This window comes from Papio anubis, chromosome 10 (assembly GCF_008728515.1).
Source record: "Papio anubis isolate 15944 chromosome 10, Panubis1.0, whole genome shotgun sequence".
In the NCBI taxonomy this organism is placed as follows: Eukaryota; Metazoa; Chordata; class Mammalia; order Primates; family Cercopithecidae; genus Papio; species Papio anubis.
The window spans coordinates 121877098-121900403 of NC_044985.1; the positions used below are offsets into that span (position 1 = coordinate 121877098).

The 23306-nt window shown below is 46.4% G+C and overlaps 1 protein-coding gene and 1 non-coding gene across 12 annotated transcripts in view; one reads left to right on the forward strand and one right to left on the reverse strand.

The window, feature by feature from the left end:
• UBE2F (ubiquitin conjugating enzyme E2 F (putative)) overlaps window positions 1-16456 on the forward strand; it is a 75819-nt gene extending 59363 nt beyond the window's left edge. For 7 of the 11 annotated variants that reach the window (XM_021924199.1, XM_021924196.2, XM_021924195.2 and 4 more), the window contains 4 exons: window positions 4060-4117; window positions 6037-6069; window positions 9717-9779; window positions 15130-16456. In XM_021924199.1, the coding sequence (XP_021779891.1) occupies window positions 4060-4117; window positions 6037-6069; window positions 9717-9779; window positions 15130-15258 (283 nt within the window). In that variant the 3' untranslated portion in view covers window positions 15259-16456. The remainder of the gene's footprint in view (window positions 1-4059; window positions 4118-6036; window positions 6070-9716; window positions 9780-15129) is intronic. The other 4 variants (XM_003908145.3, XM_009183447.4, XM_009183451.2 and 1 more) reach the window with 2 other exon arrangements.
• Window positions 2740-2841, reverse strand: LOC116269267. The gene has a single exon (XR_004176747.1). It is a non-coding gene; the product is annotated as a U6 spliceosomal RNA (small nuclear RNA).
• Window positions 16457-23306: the final 6850 nt, after the last annotated feature.

Genomic DNA, 23306 nt, shown 5'->3' on the forward strand with positions numbered 1-23306 from the left:
CCGCTGTGACTTGTGTCCCCGATCCCTGGCCTGGGCAGAACATCAGGGATCAGTGATTTCTCCTCTTAAGGCTGCTGGAAAAGATGTATGGGTGGATTGGTTGGTTTTTAAAGTAAGTTTCACGTTTGGGCTTTATTTTTGTGTGTGTGTGCTTTGTCCCTTTCATCACTTTAAGGCAGAGAGATTGATTGCAGGGACTTTGATATCAGACCACCTGGACCTGAGTCCAGCTTGCTGCCCCCGCCCCGCCACCCGGGGCAGCTGTGGGACTTTAGGCTAGGTATTTGACCCGTATGTGCCTCACACTTAGCCAGTTTGGAAAGTAGGCACAACGTGTTTTCTTAGCATATTTCTCCTACTTTTGACATGAAATGCAATTAGTGGCCTAAGTCACTTCTCATGCTCAACCTCCGTATCTCTTTTCTTTCGTTCCTCTCTCCTTAGTAAATACTAATCACCTTTGAAAGGAAATGTGTAAACTGTGGCTGCTGGAAATCTTACCTCAGGATGCCTTTCTCTTCACAAGTACAGTTAGTGCCCATTTGTCCATTTCATTTTTGTGTATACTGCTCCCTTTCTTCAGTATCAGCCTCATTTTTCAGATAGTTAAAAATACATTTTACCAGGCATGCCTTTTTCAAAAAGCATCTTCTCTTTGAAGTATCTGTCCTTTGCGTATTGAAATGTTAAAATTCCACCATCTTTGGTTGCAGGTTATAAATGTGTTTGGCCCAGGCCCCCATTGCCCCGCTTCCTCCTGTGATTGTGAGGACACCTGGCTCACTTTCTGGGGGGCCATACTCTACTTACCTGTCTTGCCCCTGCCTCAGTCAGAATTGGGTGCAGAATAGGAAGCTGTCTTGTCCTTTTTGCCATCTTCTGGGAAATCAGATGATTAGCAAAGCCTGATAAGGATAAACAGATGGTATCCTGATATAAAAGCCAGACGTCTCAAGGAAAAAGATTGTCAGATTTGACCACATAAAAATTAAAAACACAAAATGGAAGGAGAAATGATCAACTGGACTAAAATCCTTGGTATGTAAATAGTCCTTACTATTCATTAAAAAAAGATGGATACTTCCTCTGGAAAAATGTGGCATTGGCTACAAACAGGTGATTCATAAAAGGAGAAATAGAAGTGGGCAGTAAATATCTAAGGGGATGTTCACTCTCATCGGTAACCAGAGAAAGGTGCAGAAAACCATGAGGTGTGGCTTACCACTTATCAGATTGGCAGGCACAAAGGTAGATACTTGGTGGTGGGGCAGGGAGTGTGTGATAGAGAGCGAGCAGGCTCTCTCGTTGGAGGGTGTGTATATTTGCACACCTTTCATTGGTCCTTCAGCCATGTAGACTACCTTTAACTCGTATGTACCCTTGGACTTGTCAGCTGCACTTCTAGGGATTTAATCTAAGGAAATAATGTGTCAGATTGATGTACAGGGACCACCTTGTTAGTGAAAAGCAGACAGTGTCCAGTGGCAGCTTTATGGTGTGTCCTGAATAAAGGGAAAGAAAAGCCCAGCCACACCTCTGGTTTGTGGTGACCACTGGACAGCAGCTAATCAGGCCCTTCCCACAGCAGGACTGATGGATGCCTGGTGCTCCACGGGCCTTTCATTTCTGGCACACAGGAGCACCGTCCTCTTTTAGAGAGATTTGTCCTGGCTCCACCTTGTTGTCCCAGCAGGGACACTTCCCCTGCTCTGACACAAGGTCAGAGGCTCCATGTCTGTGGGATTGGAGGGCCTAGGTCAAGAGCTCAGTCGAAGCTTCTCCTAGAGCCTAAGCTTCTATTACAATTCCTGGGGTGTCCTCTGTCTCCTTGCTTAATGACATCTCTGATAGCCAAGTGTCTCTGTCTCCTGAGCTGTTGCTGGGACTGTCCTCTGTGAGGCCAGGCTAGAACTTCGTCAGTGACTGGGGGCACTGCACCCCTGATGGGCCTCACTGCTGCCCAGACCAGTGGCCACCACATGCTGGGGCCGGCCTTGCCTCCCCATTCCCTACCCTGCTACATGCAAAGCCCTCCTGCTCTGGCTGTGCTGTTGACAGCAAAGCTCAGGGTGAGCTTCCTTCTCCTTCATTCAGCTAATGTTGATTGAGCTTAGGCACTGGCAGAGGAATTAGAATTCTCTGCTTTTATGGATGAAACGGGCATTCAACAAATAAATGACAAATATATAACTGAAGGTTGCATTAAGATCTATATAAGAAAATTATTAGCTAGATCAGAAATAATTCTTCCACTCTAGTAACAAAATGTAGCCACTAGGATTTGACTTGATTCCCAAAAAAGGTATTCAGAAGTTGACGATTCACATCCACAAGTCACCAGTACCTCTATCGGGTAGAAAGACATCCACCCAGTTGGTAGGGTATGTGATTTGAGTTTTCCCTTTTTCTTTTTAAGGCAAAAGTAAATTTTAATGGTCAATTTAAGGTTAGTTATCTGTTTTTTTAACTGCTCTTCATAGACAATTAAGATTATAGCTTTGACTCAAACTCTACATATTTTTCTTCTGATCTAAATTGACTTTCGTGAATTTAAACATGCTCTAATTCAAAAAAGTTTATCAGAGGTAACAATTATGGCCTATACAGCCTGATACTTTATGTGCAGATCAAAGCCACAGCACAATAATTCAACAAATGCAAAAGTAATTTTATCTCCAGAAGGAGGTTTGGCAATAAATTATACTTTTTTGAAGTATGGAATGATCATTTAATCTCTTTAAAATTATTTAATTTTTTTTTTTACTTTTTGAGATTATTGTGAAAATGCTAATCTTCTCTGTATCATCCCAATTTGAGCATATGTGCTACGGAAGTGAGCACTGGAATGATCATTTCCATGAGAGTATATGGTGTGCCTTACAGCTGATAGACAGTCAGGACCAGGACTCTCAGGTACCAGCTTCAGAAATGGGGCCTCACCGGACCTCTGAATCCTGGTGTGCCTTCCCTGAGCATGGGCCCCTCACCTAAGAAGTGATTGATATTCAGAATTGTGCATTAATCTTTTATCCTCAAGCATTTTCTTTTGAACTTAAAAAAAAAAACCCAGTTATTAAAATGTCATACGCTGAGAGCTTCCATTGTTGTTAACCTGCATCAGCAGTGTTTCAGAATGTCGGTGCCCATGAGCTGCCTGCGTTGGAAGAACAACACTGTTCATGAGGCATGTGCCCTTGGGCCTGTCTTCTCTGTGCCTTGGTTTCCTCCTGTATAAGACAGGGAAACAGTGATCCTTCCTTCACGGGTGGTTAAAGGCATTAAGTGAATTTAATGGCACAGCACCTAGGATTGTGCCTGACATACACATAATAAGCTCTAAGCTTCAGTTACTTTTGTTGTCATGTTGTCATTTTGTTGCTATTGTCATTTTCTTTTTTTTTTTTTTCTTTTGTTGCCATTGTCATTTTCTTTTCTTTTTCTTTTTTTTTCTTTTGGAGACAGGGCCTCACACTATTCCCAGGCTGGAGTACAGGGCCGCCGTCACAGCTCACTGCAGCCTCAAACTCCTGGACTCAAACAGTCCTCCTGCCTTTGGGACTACAGGCGTGCACTACTATGCCTGGCTAATTTTTAATTTTTAGTAGAGACAGGGTATCACTGTGTTGCCCAGGCTGGTTTCAAACTCCTGGACCCAAGCGATCCTCCCACCTTACCTCGGCCTCCCAGAATGCTGGGATTACAGGCATGAGCCACCATACCCAGCCACCATTGTCATTTTCTGAACATTAAATTGACAGATGTTCTTTGTGTGTTGTTTTAAACATGCTTTTCCTCTGCCTAAAACTTCCATGTCAAGTATTACAACAAATAGACAAACATAACACAAGACGTTATACTTGAAAATGTATATAACCTTGGAGGTAGAAATGCCTTCCTCAGCAAGAGGAAACTGAGAAGCCACAGAGGAAAAGGTGGGTTTAATAAAAAGTAGTTCTCCTGCATGGCCTAAAGACAAAATACGCACCGAGAGGACCAGTCGGCAGTGTGTAGGCACCTGTGGCTGCTCCTCACTAACCACTGTGTGTCTGTCTTTTTCAGTTTACTGAGAGAACATTCGATTGATGGCACTGGCTGGGCTCCCACAAGAACATTAAAGGTAGAGTCTGTGCCTTGATCATAAGTTGTCCCTGTGGTCCTCTCCCTGCAGTAGCCAGCCTCCTGAGAAAGCAGCACATGTCCTTGCCTATCACATCCACACCAATGGCCAGACACAGCCTGCCTCCTCTTCTCCCTGCTGCCTGGGCTACTTAGCCAGTCACTGACCTCAGTCACTTTGGGCCGGATGAGCATCCTTGTTGGCTTTGCCAGTCACCATTCTAGAACCAGAGATAGGAGCCCAAATTGCAGGCTTCACCGCCAAACCACTCGCCACATAGGAAACCTCATGGCCACCATTCATTCAACAGGAATGTCTTGAGCTCTTCTGGCCACTAGGTGTTGGAGAAGAGCAGCAAATTGATGTGCAGACCACTCCCTAAGGCCAGAGAAGACTGTCAGGTGTTGGGTACCTAACACCAAGCAGGGACCCTAGGGGAACAGCACAGGAAGGGGCTTTTGGCCCTGGCCCTGCATCAGGGAACACTGCAGACTGCATGCAGTCCTGACCAAGCTCCTCCAAGCTGTAGTCTCTGCCACCATGGGCAACCCACACCCTTTTCTTAGCCTCTCCCCACGCTCTAGAAATGTCCTTCCCTCTCAGAACTTTCCCTCTGCAGGCCATGTCTCTACCTGGAAGGCGGCCCTCTCCTCCAGCCCTCTCCCTGGCAGACTCCTGCTTCCCTGGGGCTCAGATGGCTGTCATTGCCTCTGGAGCCTCTCCTCCCAGGGTGGGTGCTCTGGGGAACACGTCTCGTGAGCAGTGCTGGCCTGCTGACCTGCCCACCTGTCCATCCCCCTTCCTCAGGCTGAGGGCTCACCTTCACCCACACTCCAACCCTAAGCCTGGCTCACATCGGAAGGTCAGGGATGGGTGGGTGGATGGATTGATGGACTAGAGAAAACAGAGAAGGGCAAATAAAATTACCAACTAGCAAAGAGTAGGGGAGGAGCGTGAGAACAGGCCTAAAAAGGACAAAACTCTTGAGTTGATGAAGAGGAAAATGGAGAATGAATTTGTGATTCACAGATGGCAAGTCAGTACAGATAGAACAACTCTGGCTTTCAGTTTTATTTAATGAAAATCTCTGATCCTTGAATTGTGAATCTTCCATTATTCTTTAAATAACACAAAATCATTAAGAAAACCTAATAGGATAAGGTGTAATTAACTTATCTACGACCGCAAGGGGCAGTAGATGTAAAAACAACAGACTTTATTTTGAAGGTGACTTTTTAGAAGTCAGAACCATATTTGGTGGTAACAGCTAAGAGGTGATTTGGCCGGGCGCGGTGGCTCAAGCCTGTAATCCCAGCACTTTGGGAGGCCGAGACGGGCGGATCACGAGGTCAGGAGATCGAGACCATCCTGGCTAACATGGTGAAACCCCGTCTCTACTAAAAAAAAAAATACAAAAAACTAGCCAGGCGCGGTGGCGGGCGCCTGTAGTCCCAGCTACTCGGGAGGCTGAGGCAGGAGAATGGCGTGAACCCGGGAGGCAGAGCTTGCAGTGAGCAGAGATCCGGCCACTGCACTCCAGCCTGGGCAGCAGAGCGAGACTCCGTCTCAAAAAAAAAAAAAAAAAAAAAAAGAGGTGATTCAAGGTAGAGCCCCCATGCAGACACTGGCCTGCGGGCCCTGTCGTGCAGGATTAGGCTTGTCAGGTCTGACTGGGAGGGCAGCTGATGCTGTCTTTGATTTTATGTTCACTACCTGAGACTGCTCACCTCTTTGAATTTTCCAGAGTTTGTTGTTACACTTGAAGACAAGTTATTTTAATTTTCTATCTTGAGAAAAACAAGCCATGCTGAAGACAGGTTTTGATACAGTACAATGCATATTTCTTGATCATGGGTTTACACATGCATACAGATGCACAATGGCCTGAAACTTGTTTTCTGTTTTCTTTTTTATTTCAGGATGTCGTTTGGGGATTAAACTCTTTGTTTACTGTAAGTACAGTGATCAAAATCCCAAGTTTTTCTCGATTTCCTTGTTACTGGTTTTAGATATTACATTAACGTTAACACAAAACCATGTTAAAAAATGAAATGTGGACTGGGCACAGTGGCTCACGCCTGTAATCCTAGCACTTTGGGCGGATCCTCACTTGAGCCCAGGAGTTCGAGACCAGCCTGGGCAACGTAACAAAACCGGTCTCTACAAAAAATAGAAAAATTAGTTGGGCATAGTGTCACACGTCTGTAGTCCCAGCTACTTGGAAGGCTGAGGTGGGAGAACTGCTTGAGCCTGGGAGGCAGAGGTTGCAGTGAGCTGAGATTGCACCACTGTACTCCAGCCTGGGTGACAGAGATCTGCCTCAAAAACAGACAGATACACACAAAAACCCCCAAAAAACATGCTTGCTGGGCATGGTGGCTCACACCTGTAATCCTAGCACGTTGGGAGACTGAGGCAGGCAGATCACTTGAGCCCATGAGTTCAAGACCAGCCTGGGCAACATAGCAAGACCTGTCTCTAAAAAAATAATAAATGAAAAAATAACCCCCCTTTTTTCTGTTTCTGTTTTATGAGTCAGAAGTAGAACAGTGAGGTGGGGAATGAGGGGCCTTTGGAGTGACACGTGGGGAGGTTATCTGGGGCAGGGGCCACAGCAGTCTCACTTCTGCCCTGCTGAGGTGGCTGACCCCAGTTTCTAGGGGATGAGGTTGGTTCCACTTGCCTTAGCCCCTTCCAGCAGGGTGGCTGTTACCCTGGGGTCACTTGGCCCAGTCCATGTCTGTGCCTGTGGCTACACTAGCCAGCCCAAGGAGTGGCCCTGTCACCTCCCAGGTGTCCTGGTTGGGGTGGATGATTTTGTGGTTACCCAGCCTTGAAGGCTTTTTCACGAGTCCAGAACCTCAGAGTTGTTGTCTTTTTGTCAGTGATGAGCTGCTGAAGTTTGCTGTTCTCAGGAAATAGCATTTCTCAGACAATGGCCCTAGTGCAGGAAGAGGCTAAATGGGCTTAGCTAAAAGCTGTTGGTTGGATTTTTTTAATACAATATTATACATTCCTTTGAATTTTTACTTTTTAATTCATAAAGGTGCTTTTAAAGAAATAAGCTTCAGAGATCTGTTTGTGAAAAAAAAGTTTTTGCTATTTTGATAAAACCTAAGGTGCCTCTATGATCTTGGATAGTCCACCCAGGCCAGGGGGCTGTTTTAGGAGCATCCTCCTAGCCGGTGTCATGTGGGTCACTGGCTGTTGCCTACAGCAGAGGCACCTGCAGGACTCAGTTAAACTAGGGGCGGGTCTGCTCTTCCTTGTCCCATCATCTGAGGGCACAGTGTTCTTATCTTCAGCAAAAGCAGAGCCTCAAACTAAACTGAGTCCCTGCCTGCCTTTTGTCTTTCTGTCTGATGTTCGCTGGTGAATGTCTGTCACACAAGCAGAGAGACCAAGCACTTCCAGTGATTCAGGATCTCCCTGAATCTCCGTGGGAGGTCATACCTGATGGAGACCTGGACTTCACAGTTTCTGCTGCTCTCAGCCACTTCGTTCTGCTTCTGTCTTTGGCTTTTTCATTGAAGTGAATGAAGTTTTATTTCTGGAGCCTAATTTGAAATCTGTCTGGCCGTTGTGCTCCGTTGTAATATTGAGCCTTGGCATCTCTAGATTTGATTGAGAGAGCCAAAGAGAACAGGTGTGAACTCAGGCGCTTCTAGGGGCCCACGTGCCGTCATTATCATCAGCCACCATGATGATTTTTTTCTGGAGCCCACCATGTCTGTCCCAGGTTCCTTGGCTCTGAGTAGGTTTTGATTGGCGACTTGCTGCAGGGGAATTAATGGGAGGAAAGAAACACTGACTCCTTGGACTTAAAAAAATTTTTTTGGCTGGGTGCGGTGACTTATGCCTGTGATTCCAGCACTTTGGGAGGCACCGAGGCCGGCAGATCTCCTGAGGTCAGAAATTGGAGACCAGCCTGGACAATATGGTGAAATCTCACAGCTACTAAAAAAAAAAAAAAAAAAAAGTACAAAAAATTAGCCAGGCATGGTGGCGGGCGCCTGTAATCTCAGCTACTTGGGAGGCTGAGGCAGGAGAATCGCTTGAATCCAGGAGGCGGAGGTTGCAGTGAGCCAAGATCACACCATTGCACTCCAGCCTGGGCAACAAGAGCGAAATTCCATCTCAAATCAAAAAAAAAAAAATTGAAGAGAAATCTGCTATAGCCACACTAACTTCCCATCTCTAAGTGCTCTCAGTAAATTCTAAAAAAGCCAATCAAAATTGCTAATTAAGTCTTTAATGGTTATTCTGATCAACTCATTTATCTTAGGTCTAATATACAGTAAAGAAGATAAGAAATTTTGTGTGTCTGATACAGTCTATCTAATAATGTACTTTACATTTTTGCCTTTCTCTGGGACTTGGAATCTAATTTTCCAACTGTGACTGACTATAGAGATTTACAGGGTTTTTTTGCTATTTTATAACATTTTAATGGTCACAGCCATATTAATCTCCAGGAACATTGTCCCCAAATTTAACGTCCTTCCTGAAGAGAAATACGGTTGTCTTGACGATGATCCATCCTATAGCCTGCATTAGAAAGCCATGATTCGTCATAAGGACAAATTGAGGCCCCCTGATTTTTTCTTTTTTTGTTGTTTTTGAGACCGAGTCTTGCTCTGTCGCCCAGGCTGGAGTGCAGTGGTGCCATCTCGGCTCACTGCAACATCCTCCTCTGGGTTCAAGCGATTCTCCTGCCTCAGCCTCCCGGGTAGCTGGGATTATAGGCATGCGCCACCATGCCTGGCTAATTTTCATATTTTTAGTGGAAACAGGGTTCCACCATGCTGGCCAAACTGGTCTCAAACTCCTGACCTCGTTGATCCACCCGCCTCAGCCTCCCAAAGTGCTGGGATTATAGACATGAGCCACCATGCCCGGCCAAGCAAGCCCCTCTGATTCTCAACAAGAGGGGTGAGCAGTGTGAAGATAAGATGCGGCCTTGGTCCAAAGTCCAGAGTGCTTCTTGGGGCTGAGGGGCATAGCCGTTGCAGTGTTTTTCTAGGGGAGAATGGGTCTGGCACCCTCTCCTGAGTCTGGGGACATGAGCCTAGTGACACTACCATGCAATTTGCTCGGGTTCCAGACGTCCCTACTGACTGCATGGGAGGCTTGGTGAAGCAGAGAAAGGAAAGTCCAGGGAAGGCCCCAAGAGAACCCATGGCTCAAAAAGTCAAAGCTGTTAATCACAAAACAAAAGAAAAATATAATTTTTATGGAAAAGAAGGGGATTTTTATTTGGAAATGCTTAATGAGAGTGGTTTTCATTCTCCAGTTATCACAAATAGCATCAGAAATGAATGTGATTGCAGTTTACTCCGTCTTCACCAAACTTTGTAGAACTGCATGTCAACATATCTCTGACTTCTTTCAGTCAGTTGTCAGTCACCATTTTGAAAAAAATGCCCACATGTTCGATACTTCCATATCACAAGCACTTGAGTTCTTAGTGGGATTCTCAGCTCTTCAGTTTGGTCTGCCATTTGCTAATTAGACTTCTCTTACTGTGCCATGAAAAGAAGACTTTAACAGCAGAAAAGCAATTCTTCCAGTGTTTACTTTAAGTTTCTCTCTTTTTAAGGATCTTTTGAATTTTGATGATCCACTGAATATTGAAGCTGCAGAACATCATTTGCGGGACAAGGTGAGCCAGGAACAGGCTTATTCTAGGTTGATGTACTTGTCACAAAGATGATTACTACTGTTTCTTGATTGGATAAATGAGAAATTGAGAGTGGTGGGATGCAAAGCTGGAATTCAAAGCAGTTTGTAAACAATATGGTATAGTAAATGTATGTAACCTCAGGAAAATGCTTTACCCAAGGTTAGAGAGAATTGGTGTGTGTTTGTTTTTTTTGTTTTTTGTTTTGTTTTGTTATTTGAGACAAGATTTCACTCTGTAACCCAGGCTGGAGTGCAGTGTTGTATTAGTGGCTCACTGCAGCCTCTACCTCCTGGGCTCAAGTGATCCTCCCACTTCAGCCTTCCGAGTAGCTGGGACTACAGGTGCATGACACCACACTCAGCTAATTTTTTTACTTTTATTTTTTGTAGAGACAGAGTCTTGCTTTGTTGCCCAGGCTGGTCTTGAACTGTTGGCCTCAAGCAATCCTCCTGCCTTGTCCTTCCAAAGTACTGAGATTACAGGCATGAGCCCCGGCACCCAGCTGAGAAATGCTTTTTATTTGATGTGATTTCCTAGTAGAATTTAGTATGAGTAATTTAAAACAGATATAGCACTAGCATGGTGGCATCGTGATTACACCTGTAATCCCAACCTTTGGGAGGCCAAGGTGGGCAGATTGCTTGAGCTCAGGAGTTTGAGACCAGCCTGGGCAACGTGGCAAAACTCTGTCTTTACAAAAATTAGCCAGACATAGTGGCACATGCCTGTGGTCCCAGCTACTCAGGAGGCTAAGGTGGGAGTATTGCTTGTGCCCAGGAAGTTGAGTGAGTCAAGATTGTGCCACTGCATTCCAGCCGGGGTGACAGAGTGAGACCCCATCTTTAAATAAATAAATAAATAAATGGTAGGAACAGAGAAGGAGAATGGATGGTGTCACACCCACCAGCACCCTCCTGACCTCCAGTGGCCCACCTTATCCTTCCACACCTTTTGCTGAGCTCATACACATTCATACAAACTTGACTTTGATTTTTACCCAAAAATAATGAGATCCTATTCATTACTGTTTTTAATTTTTATTTATTTATTTAATTTTTAGGGCAGTACCCTGAGATTGTAAAGGTTCAGAGAGCTCCCCCTATTCATTACTTTTAATCTTCAATTCCTCTTCTAAAAGGTTTTTTCCTCTAATGCAGTGCATAAATGATTGGTCATTCATTTCAGGAGCCACATTGAGGTCTTCCAGTAAGACACCTGTTAAGGAAGACAGTTTACCTAGAAACAATATATTAAAACTCACTGGGAAGAAAAAAATACAACAAAACCAAGCTGAAAGAGTTATAGTCGGTGAATGTCACCTTTCCACTGTGCTTGAGTAGCAAGGCAGCAGTGGTTTTAACTGTCTGATAAAAGAAAGCATACAAGCCTTGAGGAGGGGAAGTGCTGTCAGGAAAGGGGGTCTGAAATGACTTTAACATTGGCCCAGTGCAAAGCACATGGAACAGGAGCCGGCAGAGGCAGGTCATGTGTGGCTGGCACCAAGGTAGCTCAGCTTAGGTGAAGGGTTCTGGCTGGATTTGGTGGTAGAACCTCACATTCCGTTACCTGAACCAGATTCCCTATGGCAGCCTTGCCATTGTGGCAGCCTTGCCATTGTGGCAGTCAGCCAGCCACTGTTGTTCGTTTGGCTGAAGTTGCTTTTTTTTTTTTTTTGAAACAGAGTCTGTTGCCCAGGCTGGAGTGTGCAGTGGTGCAATCTTGGCTCACCTCTATCTCCAGATGCAACCTCCATCTCCCAGGTTCAAGCAATTCTTGTGCCTCAGCCTCCCGAGTATCTGGGACTATGGGCGTGCGCCACCACACTGGGCTAATTTTTGTATTCTTAGTAGTAGAGACAGGGTTTTACCATGTTGCCCATGCTGGTCTCAAACTCCTGGCCTCAAGCGACCCACCCGCCTCAGCCTCCCAAAATGCTGGGATTACTGCACCCGACCTGATGTAGCTTTGAACACCATTCTAAAACCCCTCTAGCTAGTTCTAGACATCGTGCAGAATGTTCAGCGCCTTGGCTTCCGTTAATGTTAGTTAGACCTACTATGTGGCACGACCGAATAGGGCATCTGAAATGTGCCCTGCCAAGTCCTTGCTACAGTCTTGAGCCTAAGTTCAGACCAGGAGGTGCTGCCTGACCACGGCCCCAAAGAGTGGGCAGGAGCACCTCCGACAGGGAGGCAAGAGAAGTGCCACCCAGCATGCATCCTGCTGAGACTCACAAAACAAGTGGCAGGCACAGTGGGCACAGGGAGTGGTGCAGTGCAAGCAGGCGGGCAGAGCAGACCATCTACTGAGGCTGGTGTTCTGCCGAGGAGGCGAGCTCTGTCTTGAGGGCTGGGGCAGCAGGGGTCCTCAAGAGAAATAACAGTGGTGTAAGGCAGCCCTGTGCCCACAGCTCCCCATGAGAGCAGTCAGTCCCTGACTCCTGCCGTCCGTCAGTGGTTCTGATGGGCTTGTGTTGTCTAGCAAAGCCTTAGGCTTGGTACTGCACTGACAAGCCCTGGGCAAATGTGCCCCTTGGCCCACCCCTTGCAGGCATTCGTGGCTGCACTCCTGTCTGCTGTTGCTGGCGATGACTAGCCCTTGTGGACCAAGCCTTGTCAGATAGAAAGTGATGGCAATAGGGGCACTCCCACAGCTCCAGGTGGAGAGATGTCTTCCATTTTACCTTTCTTTGTATGAAATAAGATTTCATATTCCTGATTTGTATGAAATAAGACTTTGCAACTGATACACTTTTAGCCCCAGTAAAATGGACCTAACATCTCCAGTGATGCCTCCACATGAAGCCTAAGCAGTGCCGCAGCCCCACCCACGTCTTCATGCGGAGTAATAGTCACAGTTGTTGAGCGCCGCTTCCTTATGTCCACTCGTTCATCATCTGTTTGGCTGGTGGCCACTTATATGCCAGGGGAGGTGCGAAGTGCTTGGGATGACTGGGAATGACAGTCCCTGTCCCTGTGGCGCACACATTCCAGCAGGAGGACGCGGAGCATAGGCAAACAAACACGACCAGATGCAGTGGCTCACGCCTGTAATCTCAGCACTTTGGGAAGCCAAGGTGGGCAGATCACCTGAGGTCAGGAGTTCAAGACCAGCCTGGCCAACGTGGTGAAACCCTGTCTCTAGTAAAAATACAAAAATTAGCCAGGCGTGGTGGCAGGCACCTGTAATTCCAGCTACTTGGGAGACTGAGTCAGGAGAATCGCTTGAACCCAGGAGGCGGAGGTTGCAGTGAACTGAGATTGCACCATTGCACTCCTGCCTGGGCAAAAAGGGCGAAACTCCATCTCAAAAAAAAAAAAAAGATGAAAATTAAAATGAAAAAAAATAGGTGAAAAAAAAAAAAAATAGGTGAACAAACATAGCATGTGAAGTGGAGAGCGGGCCACAGAGGGCCGGGTGGTGAGAGAGGAGCGCTCCAGAAAACCTTGGCTGCTAGTGCAAAGCCCCTGAGGCAGGAACGTGCTGCAGAGGTCAGGGCAGAGAAAAGAGGCCATTATGACTGGCGCAGGTCAGAGGAATGGAATAGTAGGAGCCGGGCGCACTTCCATGCACTTGACACAGAGTGCACTTGTTTCTCACAACAGCCCCTTGGGCCGGATACCATTATGATCCCTGTTTTGCTGCTGAGGACACAGCTGCCAAGAAGCTGAGATTCGCCATGGTTGAGTAGCCTGTCGGAGGCAGAGCCCAGGACTTGGATCCTCCTCTGTGTGGCTCCAGAGTCTGTGGTTTTCACTTGGGCCCTGTGCTTTGTGTCCCTTGCAGTAGAAGAGGAGGAGGGAGGCAGCAGAGGCTGGAGCATGGGGCCTGCTGCAGGCATGGATGCTGGGCTCTGTGCTGGGTGAGGTGAACAGGGCAACTAAGAGTACATGGCGTCTTTTGTCCTCCGAAACATGGAGAGGCGGGGCATTTATGGGATCTTCATTTTACATCCTGTAAGCTTTTGCAGGGTCCTTGTAAGCTGACAGTATTGTCTGGCTCTGGGGAAATGGCCTTGAGAAGGTTTTGTAAAAGGGCAGGTAGGGTTTCTGCACAGCTCCCCTTTGTTGCGGGGTGAAGGCGCATGTGGGAGGCTCCAAACGCCATCCTGTAGACAAATAGGGAAGTTGGCAGGGCAGAGGCACCTGGGTAGACTCAGAGCACTCCACTTTCTCACCCTGAGACCAGAGAAAATATGGGACCATATCCATAGCTTCAAATTGGGAACTTGCCGGCCCTGGAAAGGGTCGCTGTGCTAATTAAGGGTGTGGCAGGAGGGCAGGCACCTGGTGCCCAGCTGGCCAGGACCATGCTCCAGGCAGGGTCTCCCCTGCGAGAGGGCATCGTGGCAGCAGCGAGGTATACACCGAGTACCTGGGTGCGCCCTGCACGTTGCCAGGTGTCGGGATTATGCAGTGGAATCAGCAAAGAGGCTAGACTGAGGCTTAGACAGGAGGACTGAGGCTTAGCTAAGGAAATGGAACTCATGCCCACTAAGAACTGTGGTAACTGTGCCGTGTTCCCTGTGCAGTGGGGGCTGCATGGCATTGATGTGACTGAAGCAGTGTGATCCTGCGGGGACATCCGAGACCCAGCAGCTGTGTTGTAGGAGTGAGAGGGTTAAGAGCTCCAAGTCACTCTTATGGCTCATACAATCCCATGGGATTTTACTTGTAACCTTGGGGATACCAGATCCAGGGATAAACTTGACAGTGGCCCAGATCTGAGATTGTTCCACCCATACTGGCCTGGGGTGATTCCTAGGTCCACACCGCCTTTGGTCACTGGCCACCTGCACTTCAATGCATGAGGATGGAGCTCTGTGGCACACCCAGCTCTCTTCTGGGCAGGGTGTAGTCATCCTGCCCAGAAGAGATGGGGGGCTGTACATGGGCTGTGAAGAGCAGGCACATTTTAAATAGGTAGCAGCATCCAGGGAAATCATTCCAGCAGGACAAATACAGAAACAAGGGTCTTCCTGAGAGCAGTAGCTGTGGCTGAGACCCATTGTGGCCAAAGAAGTCTTGGCTTTGTGACCTTGACCACACTTTTCTGGGCTCTACTTTTCCCGTCTGGAAATGAGGAGGGATAGGTGCCCCCTGAGGGTCCCTCCCACTCAGGCCTTCCGCATGCTCCCCTGCTCAGCACACCCAGCACTGTGTCTTGCATGCAGTAGGCACCTAGGTCGTGGCAAATGGCACTCAGACTCCGCAAGGTCCCAGTCCTTCTACCACCTTGGCGACCACAGGGGGCCTTGGTGCTGGTGGATCTGACTTGTCCCTGAAGCGCTGCTTTACTCACTCACTCACTCTTCCCGTTCTTCTTTCTGTCCCCAATGCTCTTACTACACAGGAGGACTTCCGGAATAAAGTGGACGACTACATCAAGCGTTATGCCAGATGATAAAAGGGGACGATTGCAGGCCCATGGACTGTGTTACAGTTTGTCTCTAACGTGAAACAGCAAGAGGTAGCCCCCTCTCCCGTCCTCATGCTCCCTCTCAGTCCCCTGGATTGCCCCAGTCCTGTGACCATGTTGCCCTGAAGAAGACCATCTTCATGACTGCTCATTGTAGATGGAGAATTCAACATAAATACAGCAAGAAAATGTGTTTGGGCTTCTGAAGAGTTGTCTGCTTACCTTAACATGTTTACTTTTTTGAACTTGTACTGTATAGGCTGTTGGTGAAATTTTTAAGAAGTTGTAATGAACTCAAAATTGAGGCCAGAGCTTGCTTTCCCTTTTCCCAAACAAAATTGGTTTTCTGCACAAGCGATGCTAATGATGTGTTCAGTGTAACTTGCAGATTGGCAATAAGATACCCGCTACAAACTGTGATTGGATGCAAAATCTCTTAGCTTTTTCACGAATGTTGGCCCTGCCTAGATGTTGTGAAGCTTCCCAGAATGCATAGTCATTCACTGTAGATCTCTTATTGAAATGCGTATTTTATTTAATGTAAGTATATTTTGGAACAGATTTGTAATTTGTACAATTTAATGCTTTAATTATTTTTTCTATTCTCATTTAGTTTGTATTTTCATTGTATAGAGCAGACAGAAAGATGTTGGGTCAAGCCACTATTGAAGAGAAATACAAAGAAAATATGAAAGGCACATTATTCATTTTGTCCAAATGCAATGAGAATCTCACTCTTAAAAATCAGCTCTTGCTTTCAGGTCCAGATGTGGCGAGGACGTTTTGGAGCCCTTTGAAGCTAGATTTGGATGACCAAAACAAAAAGGCAGGGAGCCCATTGTAACATGCTGCCCAGAGGAAACTGGCTGGAACCTGGACCAGCTGGGTTGATGTTTCTGCAGTGGTCATGTGATTGTGACCTGGTAGCTACTTACCAGAGCATCAGACCCTGCTGTCCTGGGAGACAGGAGCGATGCCTCAGGAATCAGCCTAATGTCTGATGTCACTGAGACTGTACCTATGGCCTTCTTCTGAGTTTGCTATGGCTCCAGGCCCTGCCTGTGGGGTGAGCCTCCTAGGCCTTGGAGCACCAAGAGTCAACAGTGGCATATGCCGTCCTCGGCCAGGTTAATGTACTGCAGAGGAAGAGCCCTGAAGAGAGGCAAGTGGATTTACTCCAGCATGTAGACATTTGAACCAGTGAAATCAAACGCAAAATAAATGTCTGTCTAGTTTCATTTGCTGCCTGCCTAACGCTCACATTTAACTGCCAGCTTCCTTAGACCTCTAGATTCCCCTGTCTGCCATCTACTGGGTTTAGTTTGTTTTTCTTAATTTATAGAATCTCTGAGTCACAGAGATTCTGTCACGGAGACCCAGCAGGTGAGGAATGTAGGCCTTGCTTTGTCTTTGCACCCATTAGACTTGAGGGTGGCCCCTGGCTAACGGGCCACACAGAGCAGGAAGGGTGAGATTAGATAAAGAGAATGATGGCATCTCAGGAACTCGGGGCTTTTCCAGGAGACACATTAATCCTCGCCTCTCAGGGCCTAGGAGAGGGAGGTACTGCAGCTTCACACTTGTCCTCTGCCTAGTGTCAGAGGAACTTGCCGGCTGAGCACTAGGCATCCTCTCTAGTCAGGGCAGGAGGCCAGCAGCTAATTCCTGCCTCCTGTGACCCAGGAAATAAGGTTCTCTGCCTGGTGCCATTCCCAGGCCCAAAGCAGGGCACATCCCATAGTAGTTGCTCAGGCTCCCTGGAGTTCCCCGGCTGGTGGTGCAAGTGTTGATGCAGGACTTTTCACAAGAGCACTTCTGTGGGAGAAATGCCAGTGCCTGCTGTCCAGTGGAAACATTTATGCAGTGTACGTGAAAGACAATGTGCCCTCTGGACCACACTGAAAGTGGTAATATCAGTTATTCTAACATCAAAGTATCTGCACAGTAGAAAATCACTTTGCTCGTTATCAGGGATTAAGCAATTATTTTAAAATGTCCAGATAACTGAATCATCCCATTCTGTCCAGTGGAAATCCCCTAGAAATATTTTGCACACACACCCCATCTTAGGAGCACACTCAGATGTGGCCCATCACAGTAAGTAGCTGGTGTTGTCCTGGGTGCTTGGCCGGTGGGGCCCTTGGGATCTGTTGGGTGACTGTGGGACCTGGTTTCCTTCCAGACTTTTTGACTTCTTGGCATTCCCCTCCCTCTTTCACAGGCCAAAGTCACATTTCTGGCTCCAACGCATATGCCCCCAACCAACCGGGTACTAGTTGGTGATTTCTGATCTGTCAGGGAATGGGAATCCCTAGACTTGGCCAAAAGACCAGTCCTGGAAATAGGTGGGAGTGGGCAGGCCCTTGGGGAACTGAAGCTCTTGGGAAGCTCTGACGTCCAGTTGGGCATCCAGAACCTTTGCTTCCTGAATCCTGGTGCTTGGCTGGACTCCAGAGGGTCCTTATGACTATTGCTTAGAATTTGATGCGTAAGCTATATATTTTTCAAGCACTCCTAGAAGGAAACACTTCCAGGGTAAGCCTTCAGAAGAAGGCTCACATCTTACCTCCGATCTTCCCCTAAATAACCACCAGCAGGTGACCAGCCCTTTGCAGTCTTTCTACTAAGGAGCCAAGGCAAGAGTATTACTCACATATTGAAAATGGATCTCAGCTGTGCCCCTCGCCTTTTCTCCCACGACTCGTCGTCTGTGGTGTTTCCACCAGCTTTATTTGCAGAGCACAGACCACAGGGAGCCGGTGTCTTGGGTTAGGGTTGTCTTCACCTGCCCTCATCTCCAAGCACGGGAGGCCTGAGAGGCTGCTCAGGAGCTAAAACATTGTGAATGTCTGTTCTTTTAAAGGATCATGTACCTTAGTATTTGGCTGTTCACATGATTCAAAGCACCTGTGCGTATTTTCCTCTGTCTCTAGTTACTTGCACACTTGTCTGGAAAGACCTTGTGGGATGTAGAACACAACAGTGTTCATAGCTAGGCCAGTCTCAGCAGAGTCCTAGCCCATTCAGAGGCCATCTGGTGATAGGCCCAGCATGTTTTTTTTCTTATGGCAGCAGAAAGATTGAATAGCCCTTCTGCTGGATTCTAGACCCCCCAAAAAAGAAAAATAAAATCCCAGAGGGCATACTCCCAGGCGGTGGTGATCACAAAAATCTGTCACAGTCTGCAGTGAACAAACCCCACTTGCTGTTCCTGGGGTTGCTCTGCTGCCACTCCCCACCCCCACTTACTTAAAGAACTGCTGTGGAAAATCAGTTCCAGTTTCTTCCGTAAAACCCACGGCACTACTGGTGCATTCTGATTTACCTTTGTTAAGTAGAACCTTCTTATTCCCTCAGAGATTTTCAAAATAAGTCTCATATTCCTGTTAACATCACCCTTTTTGCCAATAATCAAATCAAGCAGATTGTGTTTTTTTCATGTAAGAATTCCAACAAGAAGATGTAAACCATCAATTCAGGATTGTTTTCACTTTCTTTTTTTCTTTTTTTGAGATGGGACCTCACTCTGTCACCCGGGCTGGAGCTAGAGTATAGTGGTGTAATCTCAGCTTACTGCAACCTCCACCTCCTGGGCTCAAGCAATCCTCCCACCTCAACCTCCCAAGTAGCTGGGACCACAGGCTTTTGCCACCATTCCCAGCTAATTTTTTGTATTTTTGGTAGAGATGGGGTTTTACCATGTTAGCCAGGCTGGTCCCAAACTCCAGAGCTCAAGCAGTCCGCCCGCCTTGGCCTCCCAAAGTGCTGGGATTACAGATGTGAGCCACCCCACCCAGCTTTCACTTTCATCCATATGTTTCACTTTGGAAATTCAAGTTTGCTACACATTCACTATTCATAAAATAAGTCTAGTAAAGTGTTGATACATAGTCTTAGTAAAATGTTTAACTCGTTCTTTGCCAAAGAATAATTTGAAAAATGAGAAAACTGTCACTCCCCTCTTTCCTCCCTCCTATAGCCCTGCCTAAAATAAAAAATATTGAACAGCTGAGAGGGGCTGGTTCAGAGGCGTCCATGTCACCTGTCTACGCCACCTCTCTTACCCCAGGTTTCCATGGGTTACAGAAATTTATTTATTGAAAGAATTGTGGTTTGAAAAAATAAACTTCTTCAAGAAACCCACTGATGGGAGCATTTGGGGATCCTGCATTGTTAAAATATCTATTTGTTCACACAGGTAGATAAAGAACTGAATGATCTCTTCAAAAAATTCAGCTTAGGCCTTGTTGATTCTCATTGGCAAATTCACTGAGCCAGAGTTCTTCCAGTAAATTCACTGCTTTTTTTAAAAAAAAAGCTTATGCCAGGGCCAACTGGAAATGACAGTGCCTGCCCCAAGAGTTCCCTATGCTGGGGAAGAGAACGCCTGTGAACAGGGCCTCCATGCACAGCCGACTCGGGTAAATACTTGTCAGGGGGCACCAGTAACCAGGAGAGACTTACATAGTAGCCGTAGTGACTTAGCACTTCCATTTAGTCTCTTCCTTGGGCCTCTGGTCCACAGTTCATGTCTGGGTGTTTCCCCTTCTCTGATAATGTAGGTGATGCCCAGGTGATGCTCTTGTGGCCTACAAGGCCTCCTCTGTCTGTATTTGTTGTATTTTTCAGTGTTGGTTTTTCATCACCTCAGTGTCCAACTTCATGATGTTCCTAGCAGCTCATCACTCCTATGTCATCCCTGATGCCTAATGTTGAAAGATTACTTTGTGTCAAACCAGTCATTGATATTACCAGATATCCCTTTCTAAAAATATGTCTTCCAACCTCAGTGACCCCGTTCACCTGTGTCCTTCTGCCCTCTCCTAACCATGGTGAGGTGGAGGAGCTGCAGCTGGTGCGGCCCTGTGGGTCAGTAGTCTCCTTTCCTATTCCTGAGAGGTTTCCGCCTCAAGTTAGTCTGAAAAGAGAAAACCTGTATCCCTGGGGAGTGCTGTGGCAAGGAGCCCCAGATAGACCAGAAGACACAGGTGGAGCCCAGTGACTTCGTGGATCCCACTCACATGACCGTGTGCTCTGCCACACCAGTCACAGTGGCATGTGACAGAAACCATGGTCATTGTAGGAAGGGCAGTGGGATGTGGCAGAGCTGGTGAGATATCCAGGCGAGACTAAAACCCGTGGGGATGGCCTCCCCACCCACATCCTCTCCACTTTACTGCCATAGAGGTTTCTGAAACACCTTTGACCATTCCACCTCTTCTTCTTGCCTTCAGAATAAGCATTCCTGTGCCTGGCATACAGAGCCCATTGTCACTGGGCCCCTGTTCACCTGCCAGCCACTGCCCTGAAGACCCTGGCCTCAAAGTAGTGCTTCCATGCTGTGAGATGAGGTCCACTCTTCCAAGACACTCAGCCTCCCTCTTGGGACTCCTTCAAGATTTAGTTCATGCAGTGCCACTGCTATGAAACTGTTCCTGCTCTTACAGGTAGATGAACACTTCCTGAGTATCCTCGTCTTTCCCAAGCTTCCAGAAGCACCAAGGGTGTGGACTGCACTTACTCACATATGTATTCCCGCCTCTCCCAGGAGTCAGCATCTGGAGTACAGGCCTTAGCCAGCTGCAGTAACTGAGCAGGTTACTACAATGTGATTTTTGGCAGTTGAGTAAATATGTAGTAGCTTAAGAGCACAGTACACCAGCTTCAAGCCTGCTTGTGGCAGTTAACCAGGAGCTGGGTGCACTGACCAGCCCAGGCAATAGCTGAGTTTGGCGTCGGGCACCACCCAAGCGAGGTAACTGCCTTCCATCAGCTGACAGATGCCAAGGCTGAGCAGAGTGTGCTTTGCTTGAGTGAAGCTTGTGGGGAAATGCTGCAGAAAAGAAGAAGTAATATCCTGGAGATTCTAAGGGTAAACATGATTTCAGAAATGAAGTGTAGGATCAAAAAAATATTTTAGGGAAGAAAAATTCACATGTTTAGGAAAATGCAGTAAATTGCACCTTTGACTAAAAGTTAAAAAGCCCTAAGTAGGCAATAGGCCAAAGTGAAAGGAAACAGAATGAAACTATAAAAGAACCTAGATGAGGAAACTAAAATCATCATCATAAAGTGCACAGCAAAGGGCAGGATTGATGCTGAGAAAGTAGATCAATGATGTGGAGGCAAACTTGAGGGATTCTCCCAGAATGCAGAAGAAAACAGACAAAAGCCATCAGAAGGAAGATAACAGAAAGGACAGAGGGGACTTGTGCTTACAGCTTGAGTAACAAGGATTGAATCTACCCTCCTATATGAAATAAGCAAAAACCCAACAGTATCTATGGGTTTTCAGGCTTTCAGACATGACATCAGGCAGTTCATGACAGCGATTTTAGTTAACAATCTCCTAACAGAAATGTCCAAGATACAAATGAAAATCACTCATCATACCAAGAACCAGGAAAATTGCAACTTAAATTAGAAAATACAATAAACTGACACTAATCATGAGCTGAATCAGATGGAATTTTCTTACAAGTATTTTAAAGTACCCATCATAAAAATGTTTCAAAAGCTGATTATGAATTGTTCTGAGACAAAAGAAAAAAATAGAATATCTCTACAAGGATATAGAACTTAGAAAACCAAATGGAAATTATTGAACTAAAATGTGCAGTGACAGAAACTTTAAAATTTTACTGGATGGGCTCAATAGTACAGTAGAAATAGCAGAAGATACAATCAGCAAATCTGAGGACAGATCAATAGAATTTACTAAGTCTGAAGAGAGAAAAACCAAAAAGGGGGAGTCCAGGAGGACAAAGCCTCGATGGAACAATGACGAAACATTCTATTTCCTATTGAGTTCCAAAAGGAGAGGAGAAAGGGAATTAACACTAAAAGAGTATTTGAAACAGTAAAGGTGAAAACTTTGCAAATTTTATGGAAAGACTGAAACACAGATTCATGAAGCTGAGTGATCCCCACACAGGATACACTCAAAGAAATCCATGCCAAGAGGCCAGGCATGGTGGCTCACGCCTGTAATCCCAGCATTCTGGGAGACCGAGGCGGGCGGATACCTGAGGTCAAGAGTTTGAGACCAGCCTGACCAACATGGAGAAACCCCATCTCTACTAAAAATAAAAATTACTGGGCATGGTGGTGCATGCCTATAATCCCAGCTACTTGGGAGGCGAAGGTTGTGGTAAGCTGAGATTGTGCCATTGTGCTCCAGCCTGGGCAACAGGAGTGAAACTCTGTCTCAAAAAAAAAAAAAAAAAAAAAAAATTCCATGCCAAGGAAAATAATAAATTAACCGTCTAAAAACTGAAAACAAAAAGTTCTAAAAGCAGCCAGAGGAAAACAGTGCATCACCTATAGGGGGACACCAGTTTGAAAGCAGTGAATTTCTCCTCAGAAATCATGGAGGCCAGAAGGAAGTGGCATGGTATTATAAAAGTGTTGAAAGAAAAATAACTGTTAACCATGAATTCTATATACAGCAAAACTTACTTTTAGGAATGAGTGAAATCAAAACATTCTTGGATGAAATAAAACAAGAAGAATTAGTTACTAGCAGATCTACCCATAAAGTTTAGCCAGAGGAAGTTCTTCAAACAAAAGAAGTGATAAAATAATGAATCTTCATAAATCGTATGTGTTGATTAAATTTAAAATCATGCTGTCTGATGCGCAACATAATGATATTTAAAGGTAGAGGAAATAGGGCAGGGTGCAGTGGCTCATGCCTGTAATCCCAACACTTTGGGAGGCCAAGGCAGGAGGATTGCTTGAGAGCAGGAGTTTGAGACCAGCATGGGCAACATAGCAAGACCCCATCTCTAAAAAATCAGCCCATCATGGGGCCTTGTGTGGTGGCTCACACCTGTAATCCCAGCACTTTGGGAGGCTGAGGCGGGTGGATCACTAGGTCAGGAGATCAAGACCATCCTGGCCAACACAGTGAAATCCCGTCTATACTAAAAATACAAAAAAACTAGCCAGGTGTGGTGTTGGGCACCTGTAGTCCCAGCTACTCAGGAGGCTGAGGCAGGAGAATGGCGTGAAACCAGGAGGCGGAGCTTGCAGTGAGCCAAGATTGCGCCACTGCACTCCAGCCTGGGTGACAGAGCGAGACTCTGT